Source organism: Mus caroli, unplaced genomic scaffold (genome assembly GCF_978045245.1).
Source record: "Mus caroli unplaced genomic scaffold, Mus_caroli_1 scaffold_6, whole genome shotgun sequence".
Taxonomy (NCBI): domain Eukaryota; kingdom Metazoa; phylum Chordata; class Mammalia; order Rodentia; family Muridae; genus Mus; species Mus caroli.
Window position 1 is genome coordinate 57982043 of NW_028227261.1, and position 18247 is coordinate 58000289.

The following is an 18247-nucleotide window of genomic DNA, read 5'->3' on the forward strand; positions in this document are numbered from 1 at the left end:
AGCACAGGTGATATATGAAAACTAGTTTATTGCAATCATATAAATGACCCATTGTTAGGAAGGGTAAATCCTTATTGGAAACATTACTCCAGACGTTTATTTTGCAAGTGGTAGGAGGCTGCCTTGAAACCGGATTGTCTTTGCAAAAAGGAGGTTCCTGCCATGCTCTCTGCTATCCATATTCTCCCTGGCACAGAGCCCAGCCTTGCATTTACTGTTTTATTTGCAGAAACGTTACCTTGCCAGCTTTAGTGAAATCCTCTTAGATGTATAAATTACGTCAATAAAGTTTCACTTCTACATATATCTGAAATACCTCTCCTTTCTATTTAGTTGGGAAATTGTATTAATGTGATTTAGATTTTAATGCCCAAAGTAGTGAAAATGGGACCAGGATTCCTAAGTGACAATACCATTTGCTCTATAGTTATCACCAAGACTAACTCTTAACTAGTATTTTCCAGCATCTTTCTTCACTTTTCTTTTTTACTTACTGGTCACTTGTGTGCAGATTTCTCTTACTTGCATCTAATCCCAAATTGAATCATGTTGATGAATTGAGCACACAAGTGAGTTTTTCACATCGAGTTTCCGAACAAGGTTTGTCTGGAAGGCCCAAAGCCTCAGGAAATAGTTGGATGAGAACTAAATCCACATTAAAAAGTAAAGAATCCATATTATTTTCCATGTATTACCTGCAGAATTAGGAGGGGGTTGATAGATTTGAACCAGAGGCTGCAAGTTACATCTCCAAGACAAACTAAGGCAGTTAGTTTCTACCATGCAGATGGCCAGGACTTGAACAAGAGGCCAGACTCCAGCTAACTAACAGGAGTCAGTTCTCTCCCACTTATGTACCAGCCAGTAGGGTTGTTGTGGCAACACAAAGAAATGTGATATGCTCCATGCTACTGACCATAATCTGAAACAGTAGAATTCAGGAACATCCAGCCCCTCCCTTCTCCTTTTCAAACCTATAGAACAGTTGTCCATCTACCTATGGTGCGTTCTCTTTCATGGATACATCAAAGACTCTAAAAGAATCAGTGAGAAGTTCTGAAGCACTTAGTGCAGTACCAACTTGAGGCATCTTTCTCAAAGAAGCTAAACCTCTCCTACGAGTTCCCAACTTCTCTGAGTGCTAAAAATAACTAATGCAAGGTTAACTATTACTCTAGCAGAATTTTCCAAAGGAGCAAAGTTAAAAGTCACATAAGATCCATGTAACCCCGCCCCCCCCCCCAACAGCCTGTTTTCTCCTTTAAACTAACAACAACAGCCAAAAAAAAAAAAAAAAAACCTCTTTCCTATTGTAACTGCTAAATCCGGAAGCGCTGGTATCTTTGACAGCTTGAACTACACACCATCCCCTTCAGAACTGCAGAGAACTTCAGATCTCATTTGCCCCGCCCCCTATGGCTATTACGAACCACTGTATGCCCAAGCTTTCTCATGATTGGATAGAACTTCTGTCAATCTCGCAGGTTGTCCCATTGATTAGAGGATCGAATCGTCAATTATTCTCGGGTCCAGACATTTCTTTTCGGGTTAGGTTGACTGCAGAGGCCAGACGTCTTTAACAGAGCAGAGCACGTACAGGATCCCCCTCCCCCTCCCCCCTTTTCTGGAACGGAGCAAGCGCTAGGAGGAAAAAAAATCTGTTAAGCTCAGCAATTTTTTTCAAATCCTGGAAAAAAAGAAAGAAAGAAAGAAAGAGAAACCCGATCTCTCTGCTGCACATAACAAAAACACCATCCACAAAGCTGCATCTTTAAAAGAAAACCATCGCAATAGACATTTACCCAGCAATCACTAAAGTGCATATTCGAGCTAGAAAAATTTTAAAGTCTTAACCATTAAGCATAACCATTCTACCGTTGTTTATATAACACATATCGTATAAATGTAAAATAGAAAGTTTAAGATGTACCACGTACCATTGCAATGTAAAAAGAGTACGTGAGAAACTTTAAAATGCTCAGACGAATTGCTTCATCGCTTGTCCCTGTTTTTTTGCATTAAAAAAAATAGCTAAATAAACTTGGAACCGTTGAAAACCCGGAAGAGATTTTTTAAAGCTGCTGGCCAATTGCAGGCTTCTTGGATAATTTTTTTTTTAAACTCCAAATCAAAAGGCTTCTGCCAAGGATGGCAGAGCTCTCTCTCTCTCTCTCTCTCTCTCTCTCTCTCTCTCTCTCTCTCTCTCTCTCTCTCTCTCTCTCTCTCTCTCTCTCTCTCTCTCCCTCTCTCTCCCCCTCTCTCTGTCTTTCTCTCTCCCTCCCTCTCCCTCTCTCCCTCTCTCGCGGTCTCTCTCTCTTTCTCTCTCTCCTCTTTGAAAGCGATCCAATCTAACCCGAGCTGGCTGCTTCTCAGATTCTCTCTGGATTTGCCTGGTGTGCTTGAAAGAGACTTTGCAGAAGTTGCGATCCTTTCAGCAGCCCCTCTTTCCTCTCCCTACCCCCTTGTTTATTTCCGCAATCGCTGCAATTTGCATAGTAACCACGCACGAGGCAAAGGGGCCGGAGGGGGCAGGGACAGGCTCGGGCGTCCCCTCCTCCCTCTCCGCGCTGTCTCCTCCTCCCCCACGGCTTGTGGCCAATGGGAGCCCCGGCCTTCAGCGCAAGCTCGGGTCGGGACTCCCGGCTGCAGAACCGCCTCTTAGTTGGTAGGCCCGGCTCCGGGGATCCGGGTTTTGGCGCAGGGGAAGTTTCCCTGCTTGCAGAGGTTGCAGCAGGCTCTTAAGAGATGGGAAGATTATAGTTCCTTTGCCCGCAGTCACGCCGGTTTTGCATGTTTGAATCACATTTGCACACCTGCTTCGTTGGTTTCTTTTTCCAGAGCCTCTTGTGAGTTATTAGACTAGTTCATGATGGTTGGTGAGAGATTTAACCTTTATTTGCACTGATGTAGACCGAGAGTTAAAGATCCTCTTTGGTGCATTAAATCAAGACGGAGCAAAACGTCACAGAGACTTCAATGAGATAAGGCTTCGTCCGTCCTGGGTTTAGAAGAGAAGAGGGTGGCCGGGTGCTCTGTAGAGGACCAAACACCGAATGGCTAGGTGGGCTATAGCAAGAATACAGCTCCTTTTAAAGAATTGATATTTTAACATTCGAAGTCGATCGCCCTGCTCCTAATTTATCAATATTCTGGCAAAACCTGGATGCTACAAAGTCTAAAGCAATCCCCCCTCCTTCCCCCCCCCCCCAAGAAATGAACTGAAAGTTTGTTGACAGGGTTGGTGGGAGGGGCATGTTAGTAACTGGTCTGTGAAGACCTCCTTCCTCCCATTGACCCTCTTATTTCACTAACCCAGACTCTTTATGACCATGTCATTTGGACATTACACCTTCAAACTTGTTTTATGAGTTCTTTTTAATTGTCAGAATATTCTTTGGTGCAGAGTTTGGACCAATGGTCTTAAAGGGAGTATCTCTTTAAGTGGAAAACATCACACAACTAGACTTAACACTTTTTGTGATTGTGTTGTTGTTGTTGTTGTTTAATGTGTTTGCTTTGTGTCCCTTAAGTAAATTAGGATATTTTGTATTATAAATGAATTACTGGAAATTTTATACTTAGCTTACCTGATTAAAAACAAACAAACCAAACCAAAACAAAACTATCCTAAGTCTAAGAAATATCCTGGTTTCTATAACTCTCCTTGATGAAAAGATCTAACCAATTAGTAAGAGCCTCTACAGTTAAAGGCTAAAGGAGTCTCACATCTTATTTTGAATTATGATTTTGGCTTCACGTGTGCACTTAGCAGCTAGTCGGCTGACACAGCACTGCTCAGAGGAATCTTACTGAGGCTGTCCTTGGTGTTAGACAAGCTCTATGTTCTAGTTTACTTTTCATAGACTAGGATAAGCTTTTACTCTACACAACCTGTGGTGTTTAATCCCGGCCTTGTCAACCCAGTACCCATTTCCACCTGGCATGTTACTCTCAACTAGAAGTAAACTAAATAAAATGGCTTAGGTGATGATGGCTTTGATGTTGGTGATGAGTCATCAATAGTTTAATACTTAAATAAAAGTTTTAAGTTTAATGTTCTGGGCCTAGTTCAACTGGTACCAGGCTCTGTTGCCACCAGCCAGTAATAACACTTATAAAATAGGACACTGACCTGTTGTAAGAATGAAACGCCATTTTGTCAAGGGCTAAGAACTTCAGATAAGGGGGCTGGAGAGATGGGTCAGCAGTTATGCACTGGCTGCTCTTCAGATGACCCAGGTTCAATTCCCAGCACCCACCTGGCAGCTCACAGCTGCCTGTAACTCCAGTTTCAGGGAATTCCACCCCCTCACACAGACATACATATAGACAAACAAACAAACAAACAAAAACCACTGTTGCAATTAAATAAATAATTAAATTTTAAGAACTTCAGATAAGAAGTGGCCTTGGGGGAGACGATGCCCACCTGAAGCAATCAGAAAAGCTGACCCCTGGGGTTATGAGACTGGGTGAGCTGACCCCACCACCACTCAGGAGAATGGGCCCTGCACCTCATCTGGGCAGCATAGTAGAGCTAGCCCTAGTGGAAGGTGTGTAGCTGACCCATCCACTCCTCCCCCAACCCCTGCCACAGGGCTGTAGAGCTCTCTGTGTGTGTGTGTGTGTGCCCTTCCTCTCCCTTGCCTTACCACCAGCAGTAGTAGCCAAGAGAGCTATAGCCTTGCCCCCAACCCCCAGTGGCTGAAGCAATCAGGAGAATAGGCCCTGTACTTTGCTTGGCCAACACAGTGGAGCTTTGATGGCAAAGGCACTGGTGAGCTAGCCCTGAGGGTGCAAGAGCAGAAGAGCTGGCCCAGCCCCTCTCAGGCTGCATCAGGTGGGAAAGTGAGCACACCTTAACTGTAGAGCAGCACAGTGAAGCTGGCTCTAGAGATGTAGGTTCATATGAACGAGCCAGCTGGGGCCATGACTGCAGGGAAGGTGACCCTGCCTCCTGCTAGTGGCTGCATTGGGTGGTCTAGCCAGAGAAGTGCTGGATAACTAGCCTTGGTGAAATGGCAGAATGACCAGCTCAGCTACCACCCAGTCTCAGATCCATGGCTCTGAACTGGTCCATCCCAACATCTATATAAGCTGTGAATGAATGGGACATATATAAGAGCCACTCCTGCTATCCCAAAGCTGCAGTATCTCCATGACACAGGACAACAAGATTACCAGAAGGAGGCCTGATGAGGATCCAATATTAATGGTCTCATGAAAGCCAGAAATCTCAAACCAGACCACTGACTTGTTGCAATGAACACTTACAAGTGAAAATAGGTGGACAGAGAGAGGGACAGAGGACACACTGTGACATACTACAGTTTCCATGATATTTTCTATGCTTTGTTTTTATTGTTGTTGTTTGTTTATTTATGTGTGTATATTTTATTTGAGGAGGTTGCAAGGATGAAGGGCAGATATGAGGTGACAGGGAGATGAGTGTACATGATGTGAAACTCACAAAGGATCAATAAATCATGTTTTTTAAAAAAAGAATTTCAGATAAGTCCAAGAGGTTGCCACCACACTGCCATGGTCTGATTAACCCATACTGCTAAGCAAGTCCGGCCTTGTAAGTAGTCAGTAACTGTTTGCTATGCACTGTCTGTAATTTATTATCCTGATCTAATGACAGAGGTTGCTGCCATTACAAAACTGATCTTTTATATGTCTATATAGTCAACAACACACCATGCATTTCAGAGTCCAACTTAGGTTTTAGTGTTGGTCATACCATGTGACTTTACACAAATTATTTAGCCTCTGCAAGCATTAACTTCCTCACTTAGAAGATGAGAAACATTCATGCAATATGCATAAATTGTCTCCATCATATTGAGCCCTGCTCTAAACACTTTAACATGCTAAGAGCTAGGGCTAGAGAAGAATATGATGTGATCGCTGCCTTAGTTTAAGAAGCTTTAGTCCAAAGGTGGAAAAAGATATAAAGCTGAACAGTCATATGCATATACACATGGATGTATGTCTACACATAGATCCATACTTACATGTGACAGCACTGACGAAGTCTATGTGGTTATGACAATAGAGTCATGAAGGCTGGAAAAGGCCAAATGGCATTTTGCAATGAACCAAGAATATGCATTTGTCAGACAGGGGAAGAAGAGGTCATTCCTCCAGGTAACGTGTAGAAGTGTCTGACTGACTGACCTTGGCGGATTAGTTTGTATTGACTTGCTTTATCGTAAGGAGAGGACAGGTAGGAATGTCAGGTTAAGGCAAGATCAAGGAGAGGCCTATGAGCAATGAAAGCTTTCATTTGAAAGACTGGGAAGTCATAGTCATAGCCATTTAGTTAAAGAAATAAGAATAAAATGTGTTGATTACGAAGCTCACCCTTGTGAAGAAGGCAAAGAAGCTGAGGTTGGAGGAGGTAAGGACCTAAACTGTAGCTCAGCTGCAAACCAGGAGAAGGAGACTTAGTAGATGATGAGGTTAGGTTTGGGTATGGGATGATCTGCTACATTCCCCTAGCTAGTGGTGCTAGTTTGGAAGGTTCTGGAAGAGGATGCGGCCTAGATTTAGGGAAATCACTGCAAGGCTGCCCTTGTGGATATGTCTTATCCTAGGCTTCTCTTTCTCTGTGTCCTCGCACCATGAAATGTGCAGCCTCTTCCTGGTCTCCCCCTACTCCCATCCCTCCCATCCCTTACCCCAACCCCAGGCGATGGCAGAACCAAGGCCTACAGAGTGATAGCTGAGAAACCATGAATCAAAATAAAGCACGTTTTAAAGTTGCCCTCTCTGGTATTTTGATCCCAGCCAAAGCTAACACAGTGGCTCAGAGAACAGAAAGCAATGGAGAGGCATCTCTGACAGTAGTTTTCAAGGAGTTTGATCAACAGGGACAATTCAGGAATAAACCTTTTGCACACATTCCTTGGTGTCTAAGCTGCCACCTATAGAAGCAGGAGACGCTCTCTCTGCTCCCGTATTACCACTTCCTTCATGTCCTTCAACCTAATGATTGATTGAATGATATTAAGAGGATACCAGCTATGGTAGTACTTATATATCAGCGTTTCTACTGGGCTGGTTTGCATTCAGGTAACTTTGGGTGCTCATCAAGAATGGTGACTCTGGGTGGCTAACCTCATGGCGAGCTTGATGTTCCATGTAGTTTGGCTTTATGCCTTGAGAATAGTCAGCTCTTCCAGGAATTCGGCTTTGTTGACCCAAATAGAACTCTAATCTTCTTGACATAGAAACGAGAACACCGAAGCTGGAAAGGATTAGAGATGCAACTCAAAACTGCAGTATGTTTTGATAATTGATTTGTTCTAAGTTGTGAAAATGGGAAATTGAAAGAAAAAAATGCATATTTCTATTTTATCAACTTCCCTGTGTAAGTCCTAGATCAACCAATGAGTTTCTAAAGCAAGCCAGTTAACAGGGGCATTTAAAAGATTAACGTAGCATTACACATGATGACTTTTATAAGCAAAGTTATATCTAGCAATTAATAAGGCCCCTCATAAACATATATTTGGGCATATATTGCCCCCTTCTCAACCCCCAATCTATCTTCTTGTCTTGGATATATAAATGAACTGCTTATAGTAGATAGTAGCTACTTATCACCCCTCCTTTCAGGGAAGTACGGGGCATGTGATTAAGTTCTCAATCACACGTGAGTGGTACACAATTTCTATGTCACTTGTTTCAACGAAATTCTCCTTGGCCATAGCCCTTCACAAAGGCTAAAGAGAGGACCTAACTATATGTACAAGGGCTGGGACAATGTCCAGGAGGCAGGAGCTGCAAGATGGGGGAATGTGGATCTCTAAATGACTTGGTGAAATAAGCCGCTTCCTCTGTGTGAGTTCTACTTGAACCTCTGTGCACTGAGATTACGGAAGTACTAGGAGCCAAGAGTATCCAAACGGAGAGTTGCTGTCAATTGTTACCTCTCAGTTGCTGTCAATTGTTACCTCTCAGTTGCTGTCAATTGTTACCTCTCAGTTGCTGTCAATTGTTACCTCTTGGAAACCCCACCCCACCTTGGGATGCAACCTTGACTTTTATCATCTGCTTTCCTTTTCACACTCCCTCTTGTCTTCTCACCCCAACCACAAGCAATGCCTTGTTTTGTTTTGTTTTTTCTTCTTTTATCACGTTCTGACATGCTACGTGTGTGTGTGTGTGTGTGTGTGTGTGTGTGCATTTTCCATCTGCCCAGAAGTCCCTGATGATGGCTCTGTAACCCATTCATTTTCAGCACTTAATGTAATGCTACTTCTCGTTCTTTTCAGGCAGATTTGGTCAAAACCCCCTGTGCTCCCTAACAACATCTGACTCTCATCTAAAGCTCAGTATGATAGATACCAGTTATTTACATACTCGTAGAGACGGTTGTTTTACTCATCCTTGGACACATCTCTACAAAGTTCCCAGAGTAGACCATAAATAGATAGCTGTAAATTGATGGATAAATACAGAAAATAGCTACTTTTCCCAGTCTTGGTGCTCTGATAATAAACAGAGTCAGGAGTACACTGTTGCTACAAAGGCCATTATCACAAGGGAGAATTGTGAGCATGAAGAGAGACTGGATTTGCAGTTTAGAGGGCGCTATGATGATCACCTTTGACCTCCTTGCTGGATAGGTGCCATTCCCACTATATAGACAAGACACCAGAGCTCAACAAGCTGTAGAAAGATACTCAGGCTCTTTTTCAATTAGTTGACAGCTGAAGAGAATAGGTGATTTATTTAGAATTCCCTTCAAAGCTCTAGTCTGTGATGCTCCTTTAAGAAAGAATGTGGACTTTAAATTTCTTAAAATAGAGTTGTTGTTGTTGTTGTTGTTGTTGCAGCAGCCTGTAATCATGTTCAAAAGCAAGCATCCTTCTCATCTTGTGCACAGCACAACAATCTCAAGAGACGGAACAGAATGTTATCTAAGTGAGCTGCTGAGGTCACCAGGGAGGACAGAACTGAAGGGGAACTCAAGAGGGGGTCCAGCTACCATATTCTACAGATGATAAAACTGAAGCTGGTAGAGTTAAGAAGCTGGCCACACAGGTGGTAAAGAATTAACCCCTAGCCCAGTGCCAGACTCATTACATCATGCGAAGGCTACTCTGCAGGAACAGGGAGAGCGCATGTGACTGTGTCTGCTACCAAAGTCTGAAAGAAGCCTGAGAAAAGAAACATACTGCTAATGAACCCAATAGAAGTAAGAAAACATTAAATTATTGAAGCAAAGTCCAGGCTAGTATTTAGAATTGTACCTGCATGTTTAGACAGTAAGGGATAATTTTTCAGGACACTGAAGGAGGATGGCAGCAGCAGCCTGAGATGGGATTGCTGGAGTGTGGACTGTGCTCTCTACCCCTGGTGACTTTGGGCAGGTCAATTTCTCTGGCAAGCCTCTCTGACTGCCTACTCTGTGAAACACAAATATCACCAGCTGTACTTTATTCATGAGATCTGGTGAGGATTCCATGAATTCGTGAATGAGAAACTAGAAAACCAACCAAACCTAAGATTCTGTTCTGGGGAGGCCTGAACTACCAACGACTGTTAGTTTCCCAAGGCCCAGGAAGACAAAGAGTGCTGCTATTCATTTATGCTTGTCAATCCCATATTTTCCAGATTTGGGAATAGAGATAAGTCTCTCTCTCTCTCTCTCTCTCTCTCTCTCTCTCTCTCTCTCTCTCTCTCTCAATTAAAATAAATGAGAACCATATTTAAAGTCAACCAACCTAGGCCAGCCAACCTAGCCAATATCTTTCTCTGCCCTCCACATTTACAGACACATGAACCTGCACACACACACACATATGTACATGCATACACATAGAGAGACAAAATGATTTTTTATCCTGAGTTTCTTAATAATAAAAGAGGAAAGGGTGAGAACTTATGAAATATACAATATCCATAAAACACTATAAAAGCCTAGTATGGATTTCCAAAAGCAACACAGATTTTTCTGATGCTGGAAAAGTTTGACACACATCTCCCAGTAATCCTCCACCACTGCTGTTCTACCCCCCCCCCTTAAATATGCAATTCAGCGGCGTTAAGTACACTCACAGTGTGTACAGCTTTCTCTGCTCTTCATCCCCAGAGCTTTTATCTTCTTCCTAAACTGTGGCTCACTTTTCTCTCTCCTTTTCCCAGTGTGTGGTAATGACATCCTATTCTCTATCTCCATGAACCATATTAGAAGTGAAATTATATAGTGCTTGACTTTGGTGACTAGCTTATTTTACTTAGCACAATGTCCTGAACTTTCACTCACATGCTAAATTTCCCTTTCTTGTTAAAGCTAAATAATGTAACCAGTGTCCTTCTGTTTGTGGGGTGGGGTGTGATTGGTTTGTTGATGACTACTTGGTTAATTGGGTTGTCTATAAACCTTTGGTTACTATGAATATGGGTGTACATAAGTGGGTAATCAAGGCCCTGCTTTCGTGCTTTCTGATACACACCCAGAGGTGCCGTTGCCTGATATTGTGGTAAATGTCTTTTCTGTTTCTTTGAGCAGGAACTATACCAAGCTTGATTTTTCTTTGGCGAGAAATCCTGAGCAAATTCCTTGGTGACTTTTGTCGTTTATGAAGTTAACTTCTTGGATTTTAGTTCCATGTGCTCTGATTGTGTGAGCTTTGAAAATTGTTTGATTTCTCAAGACCACTCTCAATATCCTCATCTGTAAAAGGAATCTTTTAACTTTCAGTGATGGGGATTAAACCCAGGGTCTTAAGCATGCTAAACAAGTGCTCTACCACTAAGCTCAGCCTTAGCTCTGAAGAATATCTTTGAATTATTTGGTATATAAGCTCCTTTGTAATTCTAAACATCCATTCTTCTACATAGCAAAAAAAAAAAAACATGCATTCATTTCAGAAATACTTTCTGTATGCAGGAAGTCTAGAGGAGGACGACTGGGATGATGGTTGGCAGAAGACAAAGGAACTACTTGCTAGAAAAGCAGGGGAAGCCATGGGCAGAGTCAGCACAGTGACCTGTGGTTGGGATGCGATTTTATCACAGCAGTCAGGAGTAATTGACAGATGTAATGAGGTTGGTAATAAGACAAGACTTTGTTTTTCCTAGAAAAATCACCATGGTAGCAATATGGAGAGTGATTTTAGGGTTCTGATAACAGGCTACCTGTCATCTTCCTCCTTCATTATAATATTTTGCCCTTTTAAATTTTATCAATAAATGAAAAATATTAAACAAGTTTTCACATATTCCAGGCTAGCCTTGAACTTTCTATGTAGTCAATGAGCGTCTTGAATTTTTTTTATCTTCCTAAACCTACTTTCATGCCGCTGGGATTACAGGCTTGTTTTGGGTTTATGGGGTTCTGGGGATCAAACCTTAGGCTTTGAAGGCAGATGAGCACTGTACCAGCTGAGCCATGTTCTTGACTCTCGTTTTGTTTTAAAAAAAAAGTAGGAAATTTAGTCACAATGACCTAGAGGCTAATCTGAGGCAAAAGATACTTAGTAAACAGCTTGGTTAAAAAAATGCTACATTGTCCAAGGCGCCTCTGCACAGTGGTGGGAAAGTTGCCTCTTCTCTTAAAGTGAATACTATTCTGAAGAAGGGTTGACCTGGCTGGTGGTGAGGTAATGCCTTTAGGTTACTACCGGTTGGTAAAGCAGATATGCCCTTTCAGTCATTACTTCATCAACTAATATTTTAGTACCATTAATACTAGAGCAATTTAGAATAAACTACTCTAATGGGAGACTACTATTCCTTTGTTACATTAAAAATGAAATATTGTCATGGCTCAATGGTAGATGTCTCTCCAGGCATGAACAAGGCCCTGAGTTCTGTCTATAGTTTGTCTATCTATCTGTCCTCTATCTTTATCCCTGTACACACCCACACACCCACACCCACACCCACCCACACACACACACACACATTAAACATCACAAAAATATGTAATTCATTAAATGGAATTTTTCTTAATTGAGGTAGTTTCATTCTAACTTTGTAACTTATTCTTTACTTACTTTTATAGTCTCCTGTTAAAGCCAGGGGTGGTGCCGCTGCCTGTAATCCTAAACACTAATCTAGAAAGATCAAAAATTTGAGGCCAGTGTTGAAAGAGAGAGACAGAGACAGAGAGAGACAGAAACAGAGAGACAGAGAGAGACAGAGACAGAGAGAGGCAGAGACAAGAGAGAGAGAGAGAGGGAGAGAGAGAGAGAGAGAGAGAGAGAGAGAGAGAGAGAGAGAGAGAGAGAGAGAGAGAGAGAGAGAATATTCCAGCCAGCCAGCGTGGAGTCATACTCAGTTCCAATCTCAAAGTAAATAAAGAGATAGCATAGTATATAAAATTACAGAACTAGATAGTGATACTGCCTGCCCCTTTTATATGCTCCATCTCTCTTTACTCTGAAAGTTATAAAAATACTTCATCCACAGAGTTTTGTAACTAGGAAAACAATCAGTGATCCTTGTAGGCCACTGTTTGAACAGGCCAAGAAACAACTTGGTTTTTTCCCTAAAAATGAGTTATTTTGGAGGAAATACTCCAGGTTTTAGCATTCAGAAGTCCTTGCTGTATTGCAGATATTAGGATTCATCTAATCAGTGAAATGAGGCTGGAAAGAACAGCATTTACCTTCAGAACATTTTGTTATTTGGCATAGCATTTGCTTTGTGTTTACCAAGGAAAGAAAATCAAAAGGGAACGAGGAAAGCCAGTTACAAAGAGGCCTTAGTGTGACCAGCATATTTGCAATGGCTGCTTTGCTGCAAGCAGGGCCTAAGTAAGACTTGAAAAGTTCAAGTTTTTCATGTGCTTGGTATGTGCATTGACTGTAGGGTGAAAAAGGGAGTAGATTTTGATAGAAGCTAAGAGGTGGTGTGTGCTTCTGATTTTAATAACATCCCTATTCATTTGCTAGTCATCGTAGGATATCCACTATTGACAATTCATCAAAGGCATTTCTACCTTGTTATGAGACAGCCACCATAAACATTTATTTCTCTTATGCGTGTGGGTGTTTTGCCTGCATTTGTATCTGAGCACCATGTGGGCTTCTGGTGCCTATAGAAGCCAGAAGAGAGTATTGGATCCCTTGGGACTGGAGTTAGAGATGGTCATGAAGCACCATGTGGATACTAGGAATCAAACCCAGGTCCTCTGGAAGACCAGCCAGTACTCTGAACTGCGGAGCCATCTCCCCTGTCCTAGAAACAAAATGTTCTTAGCCGACCCACTGTGGAATCATTTCTACTGGTCCTGACCACTACCAACATTTACATTCACTATTAATTTTTTTTTTACAGCAGACAACTATCAAATAAACTCAAGTTTGGAAATGTTTACTGAATGTTCTTGATATGCCAAATGTTAGGGTTTGGGGATTCAGACAGGAATGAAGGCGTGACCTTCATTCGCACAGTAAACAATTTGAGGCAGGTGGTGTTGGGTTATGTTATCAACCACAAGGCTACTAGCAGAGTAACCCTCTCTAGATCATGAGCACATATAAATAACATTGCTCCAAATTGTGAGTTACATGCCTCCCCCACTCTTTCTTCATTTCTAATACTTTATTAGTGATACTCTGTTGAAACTCTTACTGAACAATATAGAAAATGTAATGTGTATGTTGTAGAGTATGTTATACTTTTCCTAGCATTCTAAAATGTTTAGCTTCTCAGTAATCAAAGCATATTGTAATATCAAGTGTCATTCAGACTATTGCCTGGGGCTTTTGCAGTTTTTGTAGCTTGTCCAGAATAAAGTTTTTCTTAGTAGATAACATTTATAGAGGTACCTATTGATTCCTAAGCTAGGTGTTTTTAATTGGAGAAGTATTGAAGAGTTTATGAAATTCATTCTCCTTTTCCTTATTTTTTTTTCTTTCAAAGCCAACCAGGACCTATAGTTTTACAGTTGCCTTTATTGATTTGATGTTGTTATGAGAGCATTCTAGTCATTTCAATGTGCTCAAAGCTTTTCTTTGATAAATTCCCCTCCATAGCCACAGTTCTATAAGTTGCCTCAGTGTATATGGCAAGTTCAATGGTAGTAGCCTCCTTTCTTTCTCGCAGTCAAGGTCTGACATAGGAATTGGAACCTATGTTGAAAATTAGAAAACACTTCACTGATGGTTAGAACAGTCCCCATAAGATAAATTGGAGGACTTTCTGAGCACATTTTTTTAAAATATTACTTTTAAAATAAAAACAAATGAGAAACACTCTAATTTCCAGGCTAGTGTTTATTAACCTCATGGAACTGTGCACTCATTTTCCCTAACCAAAAGCTTTCAAGTAGCAGCACACTGTGACTCTTGCTAGACTTGTTCCACAGTAAGAAAGGTTGTTGGGTTTTTTTTTGGGGGGGGGGGTCTTTTTCTCCTTAAAAACTTTTTTAAAGCTAGATTTTCTGGTTAGCTAGGAACTTCATAGTAGTGAATTGTTTCTACACAGTGTAAAAGCCCTAGGTCTGACTTCAGGGCAGCGTTTACAAACTGAAGGCCTCTCTGATGCCTATGCCTTTTCTTCTTGTGTGTTCATATTCGATTTTGTGTGTATGGAACACAGAGCTGTAAGTTAGAGTCTATACAGTCTGGAGCCTTGGAATCTGGGACTTTCAGAGAAGACATAATAGAGGTGCGGCTGCCCTGGACCTGGGCCTTCTTTCCTGAGTGTCTAGATGGATTGCTTTCTGTGATCCTAGATGTTAACTTTGTATGTGTCTCCTCTTATGCCAGAATTAAAATGCCCATGTCTCTCCAGATCACAGAAGCATGGGAATTGTGCACTGCCCATCTATCGTAGGCCATGACCCAAACATAACTGTCTGTTTTAAATGTTAGTAAGTAAAATTATAGTTATTTCTTTTATTATCATTAGACTCATGTGTATTATTTCCACCATGCTGTTTGTTAGAAAGCTCTATTTTGATTGTAATGAAGAGCTTGCTCTACTGGGCATAGCTTTGTAAAATGATTATTAACACTGTATATATTCAGACCTCCCCCCAGCACACGTTCCCTTGTGTATTTGACTTCAGGACCAGTTGAATTGTTTCATTTGCCTTCCCACTTCCCCTTAAACAGGGGTATTAGCTGCGGATAAATCCAACTGACTTTGTCAAGTAAATGAGAGCCATCAGCTTGGCCTCCTCTTTCCCAGGGTCTCCTCTCACTCTGAGGGGAAACAAGATTTCTAAGCCTCTATACCTATGTGTTGGGGCTGCATGTTAAGGTGGGCCTGGAGAGCCAGTGCCAGAGAGAGTGCTGGAGAGAGTGCTGGGTCAGACAGGCTTCCTCGGTGCAAAGCCGCTCATTTGTAGTCTGCATGGCACTTAAACCCTTTCAAACTACAAACAAACTTCAGGAAAGTTCCATCAGTCTAAACAGAGACATGTTGCTTAAGTTGTTATTATACAATCCGTGACATTACGTACACATCTACACATCCAGGCTACAATTATCTTCCCAATTTGACAAATGACATTGCTCCGGAGGTAGCTTCCGTAGCTTCAGGAAAAGTGGCAGAAACCTCCAGTCAGGACATTAAGGGCAACTCTGCAGGACTGGAAACATTTTTCTCGTGCCTGAAAAATCCACGCAGGTTTTGTCCTGAATCTAAAATAGGGTGTCAAAGCTGTCCCCCAAGTGGTTGGGATCCCACTTTTAAAATGTAAATGATCAGGCTGGGGTGACCATGTGCTTGGCTGTGGAGAACATCAGGGGATAGTAAGTGAAAGCAGTGTTCTAAATGGATGTGCTTAAGAATTCACAGCCCTCAGGACACAGCTAGTAATTAGTTAATTAGCCCTCTCACTCTTGCTCCACTAAGTGCTGTCCTCAGATCTGGTGAGGAGTTTGCCTCAGCGCGCTCCTCCGCATCTAGTGGTTGTTAAGCAGAAGTCAGACGAAGCCTATTCTGGGCACATTTTTATTTCAAAAGCCAGACAGAAGGATCACTCCTAAAGGGGAAAAATTGGCAACTACTTGCCAGAATAAAAGCGAATGAGGACAAACGCTCCGCACAAGTGCGGAAGCCCGGTTCTCTCCGCGACTGAGCTGCCAAGAAGGCAGAGAAAGGGGAAGAGGGGCAAACCTACTCAGCATGGTCTTCTGGTCTGCAAAGGTTTGGCCTTCCCAGGGCTCAGAAGGCCTGGTGGCCATTTTCTTTCTCCTTTTATTTCTTTCTTTAAGGGAGTAAAAGAAAATTAAGAAGGAAAAAGTAAATCTCCCTTCCAGTACCGACAACTGGGCTCCTCCCCCAAAAGAAAAAAATTAAAGTGCAGGTACTAAACCCAATCCACATGCATCCTGCAAAGCTCCCGCAGTCAACTCGATTCCCTTTGGCGAGCCATGCTGAAGGAGACGCGATCTGGAAAAATCAATCTGAGCTCACGCCCCGCTCCGCCGCAGCAGTGGCCGGGAGTCAGGGCTGCAGGGCGCTCTGCCGCAGTGCACGTCCGCCGCAGACGTCCAGCTCCAGTGAATAATGGAAGTATGGCTTGGAGACAATAAAGCTGATTTATCACACAAAATAACTCACTGCTGCTTCAGTCCAACCCTTCGTTGTGCCACTTTAAATCACAAGTGCGCGCACCCAGATCCATAGGCGCTCACACATGCACAGTACACGTGTGTGTGTGTGTGTGTGTGTGTGTGTGTGTGCTCTCGCGCGTGCGCGCCAGGATCAAGTGGAAGGATTCAGCTTTGCATATAGGGGAAAAATCGAAAGAACCTGTCACTCCAGTCCAGTACCCTCATCGTTTGCAGCGTGGGCAAGTGACCTGTAATGCAAGTTGGCGCAAAATAAAGTCAGAACAAAGCTATCATGTGAGGGGATCCAGCGTTAAGGAACAGTCTGTAAAGATTGGGCTCTTCTATAGGCAGAGTAAGACTTCTTTTCTCTCTCTCTCTCTCTCTCTCTCTCTCTCTCTCTCTCTCTCTCTCTCTCAGAAAGAAGAAAAAAGAAGAGTATCATTAACTGAGGTCAAACCTAAAATGATGTTTCTCAGTGCAGTTGAGTGTTGAAGAATGCAATGGAAAGTTCCTGGGTGAACATCTGGTGAAGACATTCTAGGAACACATATGAAATGAAGAAAGCAGTAAGACTTTCTTTTACAGATAATCTGGATACAGAAGGAGGAGGAAGAGGAGGAGGAAGAGAAGGAGAAGGAGGAGGAGGAGGAAGAGGAGGAGGAGTTAAAACTTTGTTTTCAAAGTGTGTTTTAGTCTCAGGGGCCATGAGCTTTGTGGGCATAAGACTAACCCAGTGAGCTGAAGCAAAGTCCTGGATGCTGTGTAAGCCTGGGCCTGAGCAAGTCTCCCCTTTCTAATGCCTCCCTTTTCTCTTCTGTAAAGATGCAGAAGGGAAATAATCTTTCTTTGCACAGTGACTTCAGGGCTCCATCTAGGTGGTGAGGTTTACTAAAGAGAGAGGGCACATTCTTCAGGTGGTCTCTGTGCAGAAGGATGGTAGTTAAAGTGTCTAGTGGGTCTCAATTCTTAATGTGGAGAACTAGCTCTGAGTGTGTCTAGCACAGAATGAATGTACTTTGAGAATGCTCATGTCCTATGGCTCTCTGTTTTGAGAAAGACTATCTAGATCATCCAAAAAGGATTTGTAGAGTGGAAAATTTCAATGTTTTGTTTATTAATAATCTATATAGAGAATGTACAGAGTTACTTGGATAATTCAGAGCATGTAGTGTTTTAGTGGGCAGTAGTCTTGTGCCAGGTTGGCTGTTTAGATTGGCCAAATTAATGGGATTAATTACATCCTGCCTACTGTTTCAGAAAACAACTTCAGGGAGAGCAGGGTGCATGCAAGGATTGTTGTGGGATGTAGTGAAGGCTAAGGCCAAACCCTATACTAGTGTTGATGTGTGTTACTTCAGTAATTCCAGGTAGATTACTTAGTTTAGTTTTGCCTCAGTTTCCTGCATTTCTGTAGTAGGGATTTATCTGCAACTAATTCATAGAAGCAGTAGGGATATATCATCAACCAATTCACTGAGGTGCTATAGTAAAATGAGTTATCTCATGAAAGTGCTTAGCCCACAAGGCAGGTGTAAGAAACAAGTACATGCATGTTGGAGGTTATTATCACACTACTGTTTACATAGAACAAGCAATGGTCAGAATGGCTGGATCTTTGCAGGACCCTTGGGTTTCAAATAAGGTACCTAAACAGTTAAATCTACCTTTTTTAAAATGATGTCAGCATAAGGTGAGGAGCTTGGCAGTCCTTATTA

The 18247-nt window shown here is 42.2% G+C and overlaps 1 protein-coding gene and 1 long non-coding RNA gene across 2 annotated transcripts in view; one reads left to right on the top strand and one right to left on the bottom strand.

Annotated features, from left to right (window-relative positions):
• The window catches only part of Nfia (nuclear factor I A), a 349756-nt gene extending 347624 nt beyond the window's left edge, over positions 1-2132 (bottom strand). Inside the window, exon 1 of the mRNA XM_085839176.1 lies at positions 1938-2132. Within this exon, the coding sequence (XP_085695302.1) occupies positions 1938-1940 (3 nt within the window). The 5' untranslated portion in view covers positions 1941-2132. The remainder of the gene's footprint in view (positions 1-1937) is intronic.
• The window catches only part of LOC110292289 (uncharacterized), a 231834-nt gene that overhangs the window by 4018 nt on the left and 209569 nt on the right, over positions 1-18247 (top strand). The window lies entirely within an intron of this gene.